General features: G+C 43.8%; 1 protein-coding gene and 1 long non-coding RNA gene across 2 annotated transcripts in view; one reads left to right on the top strand and one right to left on the bottom strand.

The window, feature by feature from the left end:
* LOC141126696 (uncharacterized) overlaps positions 1 to 19146 on the bottom strand; it is an 885136-nt gene that overhangs the window by 396109 nt on the left and 469881 nt on the right. The window lies entirely within an intron of this gene.
* NUMA1 (nuclear mitotic apparatus protein 1) overlaps positions 1 to 19146 on the top strand; it is a 96980-nt gene that overhangs the window by 17615 nt on the left and 60219 nt on the right. Inside the window, 5 exon segments of the mRNA XM_073612652.1 lie at positions 10632 to 10702; positions 10813 to 10901; positions 12962 to 13042; positions 13131 to 13157; positions 13159 to 13222. Coding sequence (XP_073468753.1) covers positions 10632 to 10702; positions 10813 to 10901; positions 12962 to 13042; positions 13131 to 13157; positions 13159 to 13222 — 332 coding nt within the window.

Genomic DNA, 19146 nt, shown 5'->3' with positions numbered 1-19146 from the left:
GTACCGATGGGCACTGTTAGGTGGCACTGATGAGCGGCACTGTTTGGCCGCATTTTTACATGGCACTGATTCAAGGCACTTGGTACTGGTGGGCACTGATTGGCCGCACTGATGGGCACTGATTGGCGGCACTGTCACTGTTAATGGCTTGCTTCTTTTCTTCATGCTGACAATGTGAAGAAAGAGGGGGGGGGGGAGGGGGGGAGAAAACAGCTGATCACGTGGTAAAGGGCCTGCTGTGATTGGCCCTTTCTCTTGCTCAGTGATCAGCCCGGTCCCGAGGACTCGGTGATTGCAGAGGGCGCCCGAGAATGGGAGGAGGTACGCGGACGCCCTCCCGGCAAAGGAAGCCCGCGCTGTAGGCGTCTTTCGGTTATAGCGCGGGTGCAAAGTTGTTTACCTAATAATATGCATCATATTTTATATTAAACCATCCACTGCCCGCACATGTATTTTAAATAAATTGCACCACACACACGAGATATGAAGGTCGGTGTGAGAGCAATAATTGCTTGGATTGATATGTATGTTTTTGGCGCAATCCCATCTTTATATACTTTACCAAAAAATTTGATACAATGTGTCACTAAAATTAATTAAAGCTGGAATAATAAACAGCTGCGTAAATATACCGCAACATAAAAGAATTGCTGCTACTTCCATTCTCCGCGGCCTCTGCTTTTTACAACGTACGTCATTATTTGAGGGTTTAACCACGTAGGACATCCGTAGGTCAAAGTGGTTATACTGGGACGATGCCCGCACCTACTGGTATCAGAATTTGCATCTGGCGATTCAGTAGAAGTGATTTACATGACAGCCAGTCAATCACTTCTGTGGGTGGCGGATGGGGGTCCCAATTTCCCAGGCTCTGCTGTCCAATCACAGAGCCCGGGAGTGATGCCACCAGCGGTGACGGCATCACTACACAGAGAGAAGGGAACTGACATTGTTCATCCCTCTCTGAAACCAGAAGAGATGAGGATTGTGTCACTTCTGTTCCATTGGCGGCCAGGAAAGCAGCCGATCGGACCAATCTGATTGGAGGCCAGAGGAGCGATTTGGGGAATAGACCTGTAGAAAAGAGGACCTGTCATGACCCATGGTGTCACTAGAGATGGTGTTCATCCCTTGTGATAGCAATAAAGTTTAATCTAAAAAAACCAAAAAACTCCTGTGTACCTCTAAACTGGTAACCTGTAAAGGTGTTTAAAGCGTTGCCTATGGAGAATTTTTTTTTTTTTTTTTTTAAAATAACATGTTCTACTTAACTGCTCTGTGTAATGTGTTTGCACAGAGCATCCTGAATCCTCCTCTTCTGGGGTCCCTCGTTGGCGCCCCATGCTGTGTCTCAGCCAATCAGGAAGGAGAGTCCCGGACAGCTGAGGCACTCGTGCAATATCGCTGGATAGAGATGGAGCTCAGGTAGGTATTGCGGGGGCTGCTACACACAGGTGTTGGGGTTTTTTTTTGTTTTTTAATACATAAAGTGCATTAAGATAACATGGTTCTGAAGGCTTTTTTTTTTTTTTTAACTTTTTAGTACCATAGTTTGGTGCCATTCTACAGGTGGGCACAATTTTCAAGCGTGAAATGTTGGGTATCATTATACTCCGCGTAACACCATCTCTTATATTTTGCCCAAAAAATTGGTGTTTTGTGTACAATAAGATCAGTTAAATTGTACTTTTTTCCACGAAAATTGTGTTTGAAAAACCACTGCGCAAATACCGTGTGACAATAAAAAATTGCAACACCCACCATTTTATTTTATAGGGCTTGCGTGCGCCCGAGACCTGGAAACAGGCGGCAATGTAAGGGTCCGTGGCTTTGCCTGTGCGGGCTGCTCATCTGTAGTACATAGCAGAACTGCTTTTTGGGGATCAGTTTCACGTTAAAGACACATGCTGCCTTTAGTTGTACTCCAACCATTTTTTCCTGCCACAGTTGTTTTTTGCTTTTTTTTTTGCAGATTAGCGAAAGCCCCCAAGCATGTTCTATTTTTTTAAAAGCCGAGACCATGCAGAATAAACATAAATCTGTCACCGGCACTCCAGCAGATTGTGGGTGCAATATCGGGCCCCTACACCCTCCCTCCCAGGTTTCAGTACCGCTGTATGGACTGTTGGCATGCAGGCTGGGGGGGGTTGGGAGAGGGTGTGAATGGACTACAATCGGCTCGCGGCCCATTGAAACTACAGGGCTTGTCTGCTGCGGTGGAAGATGGGACTTGTTGTTTTTCTCATTCAGTTTCCTGTGCAGGCTCACAACCACGCCATTTTCAGACTGACAGTAGGTGCGGGGAGACGATCCCCTGCCCGCTGTCTTGGAGAAAGTAAACTTGTGGTCTCGTCCTTTTATTATAACTTGTCCCTGAGCAGGCTGATGGCACTGGGAGCTACATGGCTATAGATCACCTTGCACCCCCCCCCCCCCTCAATGTTTCAGTACCTTTGCCCACTGATGGGTCACTTCGACCTTACAAAAATTGGGACTTTAAGGATATTTTAATATCATAATTTATTGTTTTTTACTCGCACAGCACAAATTAAATGGCGTTGTGGATGCCAAGGAACAATCACTAAAATGTATCCTGTGTATCTGCATTTATCACATCAAAAACTTCCCTCTTTTTTTTTGTCCACATATCGCACCAAAGGGCACTTTGTGTCGTGTATAGTATTTTCATAATCTATTAGCATCCTAGAGTGCTGTAGATCAATACATGTAATGTCGGAGAATGACAGATTACCTGATTCAATGTATTTCACAGAATAATCCTCTTCATCAGGATAGGCAGTCAAAGCTTCAGTACAAATCAAAACCTATATTGGTCGATAAAAGCACACAGATGTCTTGTCTCTTCCTTTTGTTGGTGTATTTATCAAACTTTTATGTGTATAGCGCTCACCCTCTACATGGCGTTGGTTGCCTTGCATTGAAATGCTTCCATAGTTGACCCATAGCACTTACCAACCCACCAGTGACAACCAATACATTGAAACCAAAACTAAGAGAACAGGAGTTGAAGCCATCTTTTCCTCCATTTCATTCACATTTATGCAACAGGGAGTCGGTGTCTGTGGGCAGATGGCCGCCATTTTGTTGAAACCATTTAGGGCTGTGGAAATTAAAGATTAATTTCCGCGATCAATCCATTAATTTTTTTGATTGGTAGGCTGCCTGCCCTGGGGCCGCTTTGGGCCAAGCTGTGGCTGGACCGCTCCGCTTCCTCCTCCTCCACTATATGTCATACACAGTCTGCGGGCATCTCCCACTGTGTTTCTCTGAGCTGAGTGTGAAAACTTTGGCCGGGCTCTGAGAAAATTCCCGCCCTCCTCCTATATCGGCTCGTGTGACAGACGCAGCGTTCTGTCCTGTAGACGCAGCGTTCTGTCTATCACACGAGATGATCTAGGAGGAGGGCGGGACTTTTCTCAGCGCGGCCAAAGTTTTCACACTCCGCTCGGAGACACAAAGGGGAGATGCCTGAAGACTGTGTAATCCAGGCACAGGCACTGACTACGGTGAGGCTGCGATTATGGTCACGGTGAGGCTGAGTTTATGACGTGTGACGTCCTAGCCATGCCCCCGCTATGTCCGGCTTCGGACGTTGCCATAACAACGGTGCTAAATCAGCTAAAAGTAGTTTGATCTGTATGTGCGTTTATAACTGAAATTAGTCGATTAAACGATTAAAAAAAAACCGATTAATCGAACATGAAAATTTGAATCAGTAACAGCCCTAAAACCAATAGATTGACTTCAACACCGTTGATCCTTTTTCTTGCAATCTATTGGCATCAACAAAATGGTGGCCATCTGCAGACGGACACCGACTCCCTGTTGCATAAATTTGAATGAGATTGGTAAAAGTTGGTTTCGGCTCCTGTTCACCTGGTAGATAACTCCTCAGATGCATAGTGTCTATACGATTAAGCCCCGAAAAGGGCGTAACGCGTCTGGGGCATTCTGTACAGGTAGAGAACAGGAGCTCAAGCCATCTTTTTACCCATTTCAGTCACATTTTATGCAGCAGGGAGTCGGTATCTGTATGAAGATGGCTACCATTTTGTTAAAGCCAGTAGATTGGCTTCAACATCATTGATCTTTTTCTTGCAGTCTTTTTTGGCTTCAACAAAATGGTGGCCATCTGTAGACAGACACTGACTCTCTGTTGCATAAATGTGAATAAAATGGGTAAAAGATGGCTTGAGCTCCTTTTCTCTAGCTGTAGAGAGCTCCTCAGACACGTTATGCATTTTTTGGGCTTAATTGTAGAGGCACTCATGCATATGAGGAGTTCTCTACAGGTGGAGTACAGGAGCTGAAGCCAACTTTTTACCCATTTCATTCACAATTATGCAACAGAGAGTCAGTGCCTGTCTGCAGACGGCCACAATTTTTGTTGACGCCAATAGATTGACTTCAACACCGTTTTGGTCTTTTCCTTGCTGAGTGTTTTTGTTTAGCAACTTTTGTGGGAGAGAGGGTGAGAGCACAGGACACCCCTGAGGTCACAGCAGACTCTTGTGATTGGACCAAAAAGTGAAAAACCACCTCAGTCTTCGCAGCTATAGAACCTTCTAGGCCGACCCGGCATCCTGTGAGTTTAGGCTCCTGCCTGTAGGTGCTCCTGCCTGTAGGTGAGGTAGTAGTAATGGGCTCCCTGGTAAGACACCATGTTTCGGACGAGTTCCTGGGCTCAGTTCCACTCCCCTCTGGGAAGACCACATCTAGCAGGGCAGTTTGAAACGAAGGCCCCAAACTCCGGTCTAGTCTTGTGAGCACATGTTTGCCCTTCCTAGGCAGTAGGTATTTGAGGACAGGGCTTCCAACAACATACAGGGGCACAAGGGAAATGGAGACCCACAAGGTCATGCCGCAACATTTATGTCCTCTCCCAGCCTGCACCACTGGCAATAAAACACCTAGTGGTTGGCCAGGGGGAACAAAATATCAGTGACTTTCCCCAGTAACAAGTCAAATGATGACACTGGACTTGGAGACCAAATGAATGCAGAATTATCTATCTCCACTTAGACTGAGATCAGCCGAGCAATGCTAGGTTATAGCCACTCCTATTTGGGGAAGGGTGGCTATATGTGTAAGAGTAAATACATTCATAATCCAGATGGAAAAGGAAGTAATCCACCAAAACAGACACGGTTGGGTTACCTGCAGATACAAAGGGGAATATATAGTGAGGATGGGATTTCTCCCAAACCTCCCTTGCCAGCAAGGTGGAAGGTTGGTGTAAGCCAAGGTGCCTACTTACTCAGAACCTGGGCTTTGATTGTGAGGCGATGCCTAGTCATTTAGACCCAGGGCATTATATTGTGGAGAAGTGTGTGTGCGCACAGAGACCTTGGGCATTGTGGGGAGATGCCTACTTACTCAGACCTTGGACATTATGGGGAGATGTCTACCTACTTGGACCTTTTGCATTTTTCCTACTTATTCAGACCTTAGGCATTGCATTGTAGGGAATTGCCTTCTTACCCAGACCTTGGACATTGCCATTGTGGGGAGATTCCTACTTACTCAGACCTTGGACATTGCATTGTGGCAGATGCCTACTTACTCAGACCTTTTGCGTTGTGGGGAGATGCCTACTTACTCAGACCTTGGACATTGTGGGGAGATGTCTACCTACTTGGACCTTTTGCATTGTGGGGATATGCCTACTTACTGAGACCTTTAGCATTGTAGGGAGATTTCTACTTACTCAGACCTTGTGCATTGCGTTGTAGGGTATTGCCTCCTTAGACCTTGGGCATTGTGGTAAGATGCCTACTTACTCAGACCTTGGACGTTGCATTGTGGGGGATGCCTAATCATTCAGACCTTGTGCATTAATAACATAAAAAAAAAAAGTAATGTTGGGCATGCCTATACGATGGGTATACTTTGCTATTATTAGTGCGATTTGAGTTCACACATACTTTAGGCTGGGTTCACACCTATGCGGGTTTCCCCGCATCCAATTGGCATAGCAGGAGAATATGACCGGCTCTCTATGGAGCCGGTTCGCATGTCTCTGGGTCGGCTGCGGAGCAAACTGCGCACTGTGCGTCTTTGCCTCCGTTTCAGGGCCAAATTCAGGCAAAGATTCTGTCCTGATTCGTCCCTGAAATGGAGAAAAGGGACGGACATCGTTGCTGTGCGATACGCGGTTGAATATCCCATTGAATATGGGATCTCGATCCAGCGATTTGCACGAGAGCCTTGGCTCTCTTGGGTGTCTCTTTCCTCATTGGCTCACACAGCCGCTACTGTCCATCACAGCCAGTGAGCCAATGGGAAGAGTGCTGGGGCCGAACCGCGCTCTGTGTGTGAATGGTCAGCGGCTTGGGAGCGAGCCTGCTCGGGTGCCCCTATAGCAAGCTGCTTGCTATGGGGGCACTTGGCAAGAAGGAGGGGTCAGGAGTGCCGTGGGGGACACCAGTAGAGGAGAATCGGGGCTGCTCTGTGCAAATCCACTGCACACAGCAGGTAAGTATAACATGATTTGTTGTTGTAAGAAAAAAAACCTCCTACCTTTTTTACTATCACTTTAAGGTGACCACACCCCCATGTGTATGTACGGTACGGTGAGCAAGCGTTGTCATCCTAGGACAGGAAGTGTTACTGGCAGAACCGCCAGATTATGTCCTGGGGTGGCAACACTGCTCCTCCATACAGTACAGTGAGTGTTGTCACCCCAGGACAGGAAACTTGTTATTGAAAGGATCACCAGGTAAAAACTAAGGGAGTAAAAAAAACTTTAAAACCGGAAAACAAATGCAGCCACCACATTGAACACCGCCAAACTTCAATATGACATTTATGTTCTTGTCTTTAGATAATCAGTATTGTAAGTATGTGGATGAAGCAGGTTTCTTTATAAGGTGAATTTGTTAGAGGAAACGTGTAATTATCAGAGGTGTGCCAATGTTTAATGCTTTCTCCTGTGCAGTGGGGCTGTGTCTGTACTCCACAGGTGAACTGCTCACTTTATTCTATGGGGAGGTACAGTGAGGGGAAAAAGTATTCGATCGGCTGCTGATTTTTGTACGAAGAGACAAAGAAATGATCCGTCTATAATTTTATTGGTCGGTTTATTATAATGGTGAGAGACAAAATGACAACAAAAATATCCAGAAAAACACATTTCAAAAAAGTTTATAAATCGATTTGCATTTTAATGAGTGAAATAAGTATTTGACCCCCTTCACAAAACATGACTTAGTAGTTGGTGGAGAAACCCTTGTTGGCGATCACAGAGGTCAGACGTTTCTTGTAGTTGGTTTGCACTAGGGCTGCAACGAACGATTATTTTCATAAACGATTAGTTGGCCGTTTATTTATTTATTTTTTATCAATTAATCGGATAATAACCTTAAATAAAAGTGGTTTATAATTTTAGTTAATATATAAATTTAAAAAAAAGGCAATTTTATTCCTAAATATCTCTATACACAGGGGTAAAAATAACTAGCTATATGGTTAGGGGGTAAAATCTCTAATCCACTCTGAGAATAAGACAGAAGACCTATACTGTATATACTATGAGGGCCACTTCACACCACATGCAGTCCAGTGTGTTTCTTTTTTTTTTTCTGCATCAAAAAAGGAAGGAAAGTAAGTTATATGGTTTTCAATGGCATAGTTCACACCGGTGCTAGCAGTTCCCGTGCGTTCCAGTTCCAGAAAAAAAAGTAGAACATGCTGCATTTCTTCTGGACTGTACTAGAACGCTGTAAAACGCATCAAAAACCCACCCAAAATGCACCAAAAACGCACTACAACATACTTGTCCTTATTTAAGGTTAATAAAAAAGAGGGGGGGGGGAGAAGCGCTGGACTGCATCAAAAACGTGCATGCAGAAAAGCACCTGGAATGCATCCGGACTGCGTTTTTCTATGGTTTGGTTAGTATACTGTATATACTAATAGGGGAGAGATATACTTTATATACTATTAGAGGAGATATATACTATTAGAGGAGAGATATACTGTATATACTATTAGAGGTTGAATATAGTAAATATCCGACTCATAGATCACTTTTTTTTTTTTTTTTTTTCTTTAAAAAAAAGAAAAAAAGTTGAACTGTTTTGCAGATTTTCAAACAGAACTGTAGTATATTATATGCTGGCCATACAAAAACAATGTCTTTCTTCCTTTCGTTCGATATTTTTTTTTTTTTTTTCATTGTTAGTGGGGTAAAATCGACGTTTGTTTTCAACCACAGTGACGGGAAAATTTAGAAATAATAGAAAAATTCTTGGTGAAAGGAATTATCAGACAGTGGATGTGGTTTTCATTCTTAAATGACATTCATTTTAAAACAGAATGTTAAAAACAAGTGAAAATTTCAAACAACATTCTTTCATTCAGCAAATGTACAAAGATTTTTCATATGAATATTCTCATCTGAAAATTGATCGGTGTGGTCAGCATAAGGCTCGGTACACACCTATGCAGTTTGCTTTTGATCTATTTCTGCAGTGCTTTTTGCTGTGCATGTTGATTTTTGTGCACGTGATTTTGCTGTGGTTTGCGCATGTTGCTTTTTTTGTATGTGGGTTTGGTTTTTTTTTTTTTTTTTTTTTTTTTTTTGGCCAATTTGTTGTTGGGCAGATTAAAAAACACAAATTGCTGCAAAAACGCATTACATACTTTTCTGCAGCTTCTCCATTAAAGTATATTGAACCAAAAAAAACACAGTTTTTTTGTTTGAAAAACGTCCCTGACCCTTTCCAAATATGCTGAAAAAAAGCACAGATGTGAACGGTAAATGAACTGTAGTGTGTTCCTGCAAACAGCGCCAAAAAACACATAGATGTGTGAACAAGGCCTAAGACATTTAGTAACATAATGGAGTTAAAAAAATAAAAATAAAAAATAAAATAAATTAGCCCTTCATAGTAAAAAAAAAGAGCAAATAATTGCTACTGTAAGGGGTTCGTGGTTTTTTTGTTTTTTTGTTTTTTCTGTGCAACAGTGAAAATAATATTTACAGTAGCGATTATTTGCTCTTTTTGTATTATAAAAGGCTTTTTTTTTTTTTTTTTTTTTTTTTTAACCCCATTATGTTACTGGCCGATTAATCGATTTAATTTCATAATCTATTAGTTGTTTCGGTCCTAGTTTGCACACATCTCAGGAGGGATTTTGTCCTCTTTGCAGATCCTCAACAAGTCATTAAGGTTTCCAGGCTGACGTTTGGTAACTCAAACCTTCAGCTCCCTCCACATATTTTCTATGGGATGAAGGTCTGGAGACTGGCTAGGCCACTCCAGGACATTAATGTGCTTCTTAAGCCACTCCTTTGTTGCCTTGGCCATGTGTTTTGGGTCATTGTCATGCTGGAATACCCATCCAGGGTCAATGCCCAGGCTGAGGGAAGGAGGTTCTCACCCAAGACACCCCCAAAGCACGATGTTTCCACCTCCATGTTTGGTGGTGGGGGTGGTGTTCTTGGGGGTCACAGGCAGCATTCCTTTTTTTCCTTTTTTTCTTTTCCCTTTCCTTTTTTACTTTCCTTCTTGCTTCTTTCTTCCTTCTCCCTCCCTCCTCCTCGAGTTGATGCCAAAAAGCTGAATTTTGGTCTCCTCTGACCACAAAACTTTAACCCAGTTCTCCTCTTAATCATTCAGATGTTCATTAGCAAACTTCAAATGGACCTATACATGTGATTTCCTGAGTAGGAGGACCTTGCGGGCACTGCAGGATTTCAGTCCCTCACGGCGTTGTGTGTTACCAAATGTTTTCTTGGTGACTATGGTCCCAACTGCCTTAAGATCATTGACAAGATTCTCCCGTGTAGTTCTGGGTTGATTCCTCACCGTTCTCATGATCATTGAAACTCCACCAGGTGAGACCTTCCATGGAGCCCCAGACCGAGGGAGATTGACCAATATTTCGTGTTTTCTTCCATTTGTGAATAAACGCCCCAAGAGTTGTCTCCTCACCAAGCTGCTTGGCGATGGTCTTGTAGCCCATTCCAGCCTTGTGTAGGTCTACAATCTTGTCCCTGACATCCTTGGACAGCTCTTTGGTCTTGGCCATGGTGGGGAGACTGGAATCTGATTGCTTTTGTGGACAGGTGTCTTTTATACAAGTAACAAGCTGAGATTAGGAGCACTCCCTTTAAGAGCTTCTAATTTCAGCTTGTTACTTGTATAGAAGACACCTGGGAGCCAGAAATCTTGCTGATTGGGGGTAAAATACTTATTTCACTCATTAAAATGCAAATCCTTTTATAACTTTTTTTGAAATGCGTTTTTTTTTTTTTTTTTTTCTGGATGATTTTGTTCTGTCTCTCACTGTTACAATACACCTACCATTAAAATTCGAGACTGATCATTTATTTGTCGGTGGGAAAACGTGGGGATCAAATACCTGATCCTCCCAGCACAAGACGGGTCTGGCACCCCCGCGCTCCAGCAGTCTTGAAAATGGACTTTAAGGCTTAGTAGAGAATACAATTATATCCTAAATTAATTGCAAATATAAAGAAAAATCTCCCAATAATTGGCTGGTTTGCACAGACTCCTGCGCTGCACATTTTTGGTGCGACATTGCAGTGCCCTTCCACGAAGATGATTCTTCACATTAACAAGTCTGTCTTCTTGTCATCTCAGGAACGGGAGCTCCGAGGAACATCCACAGATCCTCCAGAAATCTCTAGATGAGCGTCTGATGTTTTTACAAAGTAAGCCGCCGCGCCCCCCCCCCCCCCCCCCCAAAGCTCTGGGGTAATTGTTGGTGAATTGAGACTGTGGTCTACCTCCTGTTAATGTGTCCCCCCCCCGTTCCTTACAGAACACTGCAGGTGTGGATCGAAGGCAGAGAACCTGGTCCAGTGGGAGAAGATTGTACATGGAGAGAACAGCGATTTGGAGATCTGTAAGGTGAGGCCGGTGGGCTTGGTTTTTGAGTCACTTGACCTATGAAAAACGCACCATAAGCATAGTTAAATCGTGGTGAAGTCGTGACAAAATTGCGTGCACTTTTGGTAGGGTTGTCCCGATATCAATACCAGTATCTGTGCTGATGCCAAGCATTTGCTCGAGTAATTGTACTTGGGCAAATGCTCCAACAATGCTTGATCCAATACCTGGACAGTCAGGGGTGATCGGTATGGAGCTGGGGAGGAGTTACAATCGCTGATCTCCCTGTATAGAATTCAATAAAGCAGCTGACAGCCGCTTCTCCTCCTCGTCCCTCCCGTGGTTTTCAGCTGCTTTATTGAAATATATATACAGGGAGATCAGTGATTCTAACTTCTGCTCAGTGCCGCACCGATCATCCCTGACTGTCCCCCCCATATTGTCGTCCTCTGGCCCCCTCCATCCTCGATCTGTCAGGATGGAGAGCGGAGGAAGGAGCCGGTAAATTAGTAATTTACTCGCTCCTTCCTTTTCCGAATGAATAGTCAGTGATCACTGACTCTGTTCGTTCATAACTGTCACTGAGCATCGTAAACTGTGTTTTTATGATGCTTCCGTTTTATGAATGGAGAGGAGCCTCTGTCTTCTGTCCATTCATCGTCAGTGCAGCTGAGGCTGCAGAGAAAGGGACTGGGGAATCTTTGTCTCAGTCCCTTTCCCTGTCTCAAAAGGGATCTGTTAAGACCCCTGATATCTCACCAATCCACCCCCAACAGGGCTAATGACATTTTTAGAAAAAATTTGTAAATATAAAACTAAAATAAAAATTGACAGTCCGCGTGTCCTCAGTGCTGCATATTAGTGCCAATGTCACATGAAAGTAAAAAAAAGTATCAGTACTTTTACTCGGTCCTTAAAGTGGTATTCTGACAACCCTACTTTTTCAGATCCATTATCGGCACCTTTTTCTCAGCAAAATGCGATAACCCCATTTTCAACCGATTTTTATGTTCCGGCCTCTACCTTCTTTGTCAAGCCTGGAGGGCATTTTTCTACGGACTTAGCCTTCTGGACATGAAATCGTGAGGCAGCAATTGTAGGGAACCACAATTATGAAAATGACAATGATTGTGTACCTGTATTTAAGGATAAAATCGGCCACCCACCAAATTGGGGGGGGGGGGGGGGGGGAGAGACACGCCTATATCTGAACTGTTGCATGGCGTGAATCCTACAATTGCATCTTAAAGTCTTCATGTCCCACCTTCTATGTCTGTGTACATATGCCCCTGTAAATGATGTCCTGTAGGCTTGACAAAGGGGGTAGAGCCACCGAAACCTGTTGAATAGCAATATTCCCTGCCACTCTTCAACCCAGAAGGGGTTTTCAGCCACCCGGACACCACCATTTGGTTTAACTGAAAGCAATTTTGGTGAGACTTTCATGTTTTTTTCTTGCTGCAAATTTTCGTTCTGATATTTTCATATAAAGATTTGTAAGCTTGAAGTAGAGCTTGGTAATGGGTCGATGTGGTTTCCCAGTGTCCACATACCACTACAAACTAATAAAACTTTAATATTATAAGGTGACTTCTCGCAGGGACACAAATATCCTCTTGAAGGTTCGTTCACATGTGCTTTGATCCCTGAATAGCAATCTGCATTTGGGTTGCTACTCAGAATGTTTGACAGTTGATGAGGTGGTTGTGTATCACCTCCTCACTTCCTGCCTTAAACCCCTTGATCCCCACACTAGTGTGCCGCAACTGCATGCATTGCACACGTTTGCAGGGCACTTGCAGAGCGGCTGCATTTACTTGAAGCGTCAATTCCTGCTGTGGACGTGAAGCAAAGCAATGTGGTCGCAGCATGTGTATACCCCTGACTGCTACCTCTGCAGCCGAAAGCAGTAGCAGTTGGAGGGGTCGTCTATGAACCAACCTCGCGTATGAACGAGCCTCCGGAATACAGACCAAACATTTAAGTTTTTCGACAATGTATGCAGCTTTCTCGCTAATGGCTGTTTGGATTTGTATAATGTTGTAAATTGGTTCTTTTAACTTTTTCTCTCTGGTTTTCAGATCCTGGTTCTGCTCTTCTACGTCTCCAACATGAAGTGCAAGAATGCCCAGGACTGGGAAAGCTTTGACCACAAGACACAAGTGAGCCCTTATGTGGGATTGATGTATGTGTATACAGAATTGGAGGTGACTGGTGATGGTTGTGGGTGACATTCTTCATTCTTTGCAGACTAACCTGGCCTCCATCCTGAGATTCGGTCATGGACAATGAAGATGACCTGTCTCATGAGGACAAACTCATCCGCTTCCTGCAGAGGAAAGGTGATAACTGGGGCTGGTGTACTGAGTTGAGGAAAAAGACCTTCTTATACATCCAGTGGCCTCTGTTCCACGCCGTGCTGGACCTACTTGGCTCTAACAAAATCTGCCACGTTTTAAAGGGTCCTGATTTTGGAACATATAGACCAGTGGTTCTCAATCTCTGTAAGACTACCGTCTGGTAAATTCTTCCAAAAAGCTTCAATGACGCAACATTGTAAAAAAAAAAAAAAAATCAAAATTATATGTTCATTGATTCTAGGATTGTGATAGGATTATGTAGCACATACAGTGAAGCAGTCAGGACCATGTACACCATACACATACAACATACTGCATATGGTGCAACAGTCAGTGGAGGGGTCAGGACTATGTAATTGCACTACACAGCTTACTGAGTGCAGTGATCAGGAGCAAAGGGGCCCCCTGACATCATGGTAGACCCAGGGCACTGCCAAGCATTTGAGGAGTATGAAGGTTGGCAAGCAGTAGGTGAAAGCAATGGTCTAACAGTATGCCGTCCATTGCATGTATGGTTGCAACACTTATAAGGATCACAGCTTTATGGAGTGCAGTGGTCAGGAGTAAAGGGCGTCCTGACGTCATAGTGGTGAGAGGGCCCCCTCAACGTTATGGTGGACCTAGGGCACACTAGGCATCAAATGGGAGGTATGAAGGTTGGCAAAGGAGTAGGTGAAAACAATGGTCTTGTAGTATGCCGCCCATTGGCAAGTGTGGGCTAACATAAGGATCGCAGCTTACGGTGTGCAGTGGTCAGGAGTAAAGGGCGTCCTGATGTCAAAGTTGATGGAGGGCCCTCTCAATTTCATGGTGGACCCAGGACACCACCAAGCATCAATTGAGAGGTATGAATGGTGCAGTACTTGATGGCCCCCCCGCTCCACTGCCCGTGGGTAGCTGTCGCCAGTTATGCAACTGTTAGGAAGAGGCGTAATGAATTAAAATCTGGAATCCAAGTGGTGGCAACATATCAAAAGGAGTATGGTAGCTAGTAAGGAATATAGTAGAGGAAGGGGATGGTGAAGAGTGTGGAGGTAAGAGGGAGGAGCGACAAGCTGAGTGTTATTACACATTGGAGGCATTCTATGAAAATTTTCATAAGCAAAGTGGATCCAGGGATCCCACATACCTTTCCATTATTGAGGGTGTTGATTCTAGGTGTAGGAGCTTCCAGGAGTTTAACTTCTCAATGCGAGAGTAAGTCAGGTGTATTCGGCACGTGTCCGCTTCCAGTGAAAAGCGATTACACATCTAGTGCCAGTTAGTACAAGTAAAAGTAACTTTTTTGAGCAGTGGTCCCCAAACTGCAGCGCGGGTGCCGTATGTGACCCTTTGCTTGCTCTTATCTGGCCCTTGGGGAACTATTCCTCCCACTGCTACGAGGCTCTATTTCTCCACTGACCTCAAAAACTGGGCAATAATTCCTACACTAAGGCCAAGGACTGGGGTGCTGTTGCTCCCGCTGGCTTCCAACGATGGGGCATTTTTCTTTTCCCACTGGCCACAGTCCAGCCCATCTGAAGTCTGAAGGACACTAAACTGACCCCTTATTTAGAAAGTTTGGAGACCCCTGTTCTGGAGTAATTCTCCAAAGAAAACCCTGCACTTGGCACAGGTCCTCTAGAAAAATGTTGCTATACTTGGAGGTTCTTTAGAATCTTTGCTCATGGATCCTCTTCTTCAAACGTCTGTCTCCAAGACCATTGGCAGATTATTAATCCAGGATCACTTCTCTCCCAATGCAATAGGGAAACACTTAAAGTGTAATGGTGGGTACTCTAATATCACATGGCACCCTGCTCAAATTGAAATGGGACACTATATTTCTCTTTTCTGATATCCATGCATTGGAGACGGCACATAAGTCTAATCGGGACTCCTTATATACCAGTCTTGGCAACATAAATGCATTGGACTACAAGCCTTAATGGTTCAGGCATACACTCACAAGTTCTTGCAACACATTCATGAACACGGCAATAAATCGGGTCAGTTGCTTTCATGTTCTGTCTGGATCAAATGAGCCCGAGCATTCATTCCAAAGATTACGTCTCTCACCATAGGTCAAGTCCAAAGTCCAACCAATATGGTCTCTGGGTTTCATACCTACTATACTAAATTCTGGAACATTCAACCAACTTGGTTACCCTTCTTCTCCTTCAAAATATCTTGCCGAACTTCAGTCAATTCCACCAGGCCCTCCTGCATTAGACTTCTTGCTGGTTACGTTTCCAAGGTTGTAGATTGAGACACCAAGTCCTCAAAGTACCATTTCTTCTCTACCAATCGGTGTCAGTGCCCAGGACCAGGCGGCTTCACCGATGCCTTTAACAAATGTTCTTTCTCTAATATTGGAAAATAAACTTTCAACACTGTGTCCATTACACACCCCTTGCCTCTGCAGGCCAAGGAAGTTCGTATCTCTAAACCCCAGAAAGATTTCACACGATGCTCCAGTTACAGGACGATTTTCTTTAATTAACCTTAATTTTTAAAACTGATGCCAAATTATTGCAAGCAGAATACAACCTTGTATACCCTCCCTGATCCACTTACAGCAGGTTGGATTGGTAGCCTGTATAGAAGCCAGGGACAATAACAATAGGACTGTCTCCTTAATTGACACTGCTATCAAAAAAGATCTGCCTGTGTTCTCTATCGATGCTGAGAGAGCACTTAGTAGCCATGACTCGACCTTCCTACCCCATACCTTGCAATAGACTGACATCCCAACCCCCCTACCTGACAAGATTATGACTGACCAATGACTTTTCAAGAATCCTGTCCACATAACTGCACACGGCAAAGCTGCCCCCCCCCCCCCCCTTCTCTATTTCTTTATATTCCAGCCATAAAGCATCTAGTCACTGGCCTCCACCTTAACCCTACTCTACAAGGTGTCACCCTATGAGACATCACAAATTTGGCTTGTAATGCCGACCATCTAATATGTATTTAACTAACTAATTCTAGACTAGTGTTTCCTTCCATTCGAAAGGAACTGGAAAACTTTTGGACACTTTAGTAACTTTACAGTCAACACAACTAAACCTACCACACTCAATGTTTGTTTCCCTGGTAAAGTTCCAGCATTTTCAAGCTACTTTTCCTTTCCCATGGGCCCCTCTCAAAAATTAAATATTTTGGGGTTCACATTCCTGCCAACCTTTTTATGCACCTGTACAAATTAAACTACTTGTCTCCACTTCAGGTTACCCTCTCAAGGCTTTGCACATGGTCCCATGAGAAATAATACTGACTTGATCACATGACCATTTTTCAAAATGGGATATTTCCCCCCCCCCCCCCCTATACTTTGTTTCCCAAGTATTACCTATGTGCAACCCCCCCCCATCTGAAAATTGCATAACTGAAATATGTTTAGGCCCGCTCACCTCCCCGCCTACGTTATTATGTATTGGTCAGCTGGAAGTTAACTGGTGGAGATGGTCTCTCTCATCTTGAATTCTATTCTAAGGGGGCTCTCCTATGCCATGTCCTTGATTGGATACATCACCGAAAAGACATGCTGGGGGTTATGATTGAGAACTACGTTTCGCCAATTTCACCGACCTCTCCCCTTTTTTGTTATCGTCTTGGAAGTGCCTGAGATTTTCCACTTTTCCTGATGAGATTTCCCCACTCTTAAGGTTTTAGGACAGGTTCTGATGGTTGATGACAGATTAGTCACCCCTATTTTGGGTAACCTGAATTCTTTCTGGGGTCATCCCAACCTCCTTTTCTTCCTACTTTCTTTTTTTCTTCCTCCCTCCCCTTTTCTTTTTTTTTTCTTCCTTCCTCCCCTTTTTTCTTTTTTCTTCTTCCTTCCTCCCCTTTTTTTTGTTTGTTTTTTTTTTTTTGTTTTCTTCCTTTTTTGTAAATTCTTTATTGAATTTAGGTATACAAAGCCTATTGGGCATGCCTATGCTTAAACACCACAATATAACATCATAGCACGCAAACACAATTAGTACGGCTACCAGTGCCCTTAGACAAGCAAGTGTGCACTGCCGGAGGCATAAGAATAACATAATTAGCGGATTTGTCCCACAGCACTCTGAAAGTAGCCATAACTTTTACCTAAGAAGTAGTACCGCAAAATTTACTATGGAGATATGGTGATGGAAGCCACTGTCTCTTTGTATTCAGGCCAGATGTCTCAGACTTTGGAGCCCTTGGAACCTCCTTTTCTTAAAGGAATGCATAATGCCAGTGTTTAAAGCTATTCAGAATGGAAAACTGCAGTTTTCTTCTTGCTGCTTCTTCTTCTTTTTTTTTTTTTTTTTTTTTCTTCCATCATTTCCAGACTACCACCCATGTCTGCACGATGGCTCAAATACTTTCAATTCTATGACTTCTTCACTCTGACTTAACACTGAATCCCAAAATGAATCTCCTACAAACTTTTACTTTGATCTCATACTTCAAGCATCCTATCCTTCTACACCAGTGGTCTCCAAACTGTGGCCCAATAGCTGGATGTGGCCTTTTGCTACTATTTATTCGGCCCTACACTATTTCCCCCACTGATGCCAGCGATGGGGCCCTATCCCACACACACACACTGATGCCAGTGATGGGGGCCCCATTCCTCCCACCGATCACCATGCTTGAAGAATTGTTTGTTCTCACTGATGCTGGGGCCGGGACATTTTCAACCCTTACTGGCCACAATGCGTGCCCCCCCCCCCCCCCCAAAGTCTGAGGGACAGTTAACCCGGCCCTTTGCTTGAAAAGTTTAGAGATCCCTGTTCTACGCTATATTATCTCTCGGAATTGAAAAGGAGTCAGATCAGCCTTTTTTTTTTTTTTTTTTTTTTTTAAATCTTGCTCACAAAATTAAAAGTATGGTGTGGGAACGCAACTATAAAATTGTGATGCGCTGGTATCGTTGTCCCTATAATCTTCATAAAGGTTTTCCCAGCATACCTGAGCATTGGCTGGCAATGGGACGCAGCTGTCGGCACTATGCTCCATATACTGTATATGGTGGCAGTGCTCCAACTTACAATTTTTTGGACCAGGATGTTTAATATTTCTAGACCAGCCTTTCTCAACCTTTTCAACAGAGAAACCCTTGAAATAACTTTCTGGTCTCAGTGAATTCTCTGCTAAATATGACTTTCTACATCTCATGATACATTAGTGTGATGGTCAGTGGGAAGAATGTTCCTTACACTTGTGGTCGTTGGGAAGAACTTACCCCCTTACAGATGGCTAAAAGGATCAGTGGTGTCATCAGTGGGAACGTATCGCATTCTTTGGAGGAACCCAAGGGTTTCATGGAACGCTGGTTGAGGTAGAATGCACTCGTAGTCATTGGGAAGAACCCCCGCCCCCCTCTACAGATAGCCAAATAGATCAATGATGTAAATTGGAACTTATCTGAGAGGCAGAAATTGCTTATTGCTCGAGGATCCCCTAGCAAACTCTGGAGGCACTCCTAGTGTTCCGTGGAAGCATGGTTGAGAAACTGTTCTCAAGGATGTCATGTAAACGATTTACAAACAAAACCGTTAAGCTGTAAAGTGTAAGTTGTTTGTACATTATGCTGGCTTTTTATATGAGTTAAGTCCAACAAGGTGCATGTCCGGATTATAGATATCACTACACTCTCAGCTCTGTGAGGAGAGATATTGTCTTCACATACAGTGTCTCTGCCTGTGCCTCCCTTCTGCTGTTCATTACAAAAAGACTTTGCATTGTATTCTGTGAATGGGTTCATATAATACAAAACGCTCTGTGATAGGACAAGAGGACAGGGTGGGGCGGGCACAGAAGCTGCAGGTGACTCAGCAGCTCTTAGAACTGAGACCAGAAGGTCCAGCGTCGGAGCTCCGAGAGTATAGTTATTGCTATGCTCCTGGCGCTCAGTAAAAATGTTGATTGTAAATTTAAAGAGAAGT

This window comes from Aquarana catesbeiana, linkage group LG02 (genome assembly GCF_042186555.1).
Source record: "Aquarana catesbeiana isolate 2022-GZ linkage group LG02, ASM4218655v1, whole genome shotgun sequence".
In the NCBI taxonomy this organism is placed as follows: domain Eukaryota; kingdom Metazoa; phylum Chordata; class Amphibia; order Anura; family Ranidae; genus Aquarana; species Aquarana catesbeiana.
Note: the sequence above shows the minus strand (reverse complement) of the source record. Positions and strands in the feature narration are given on the sequence as shown.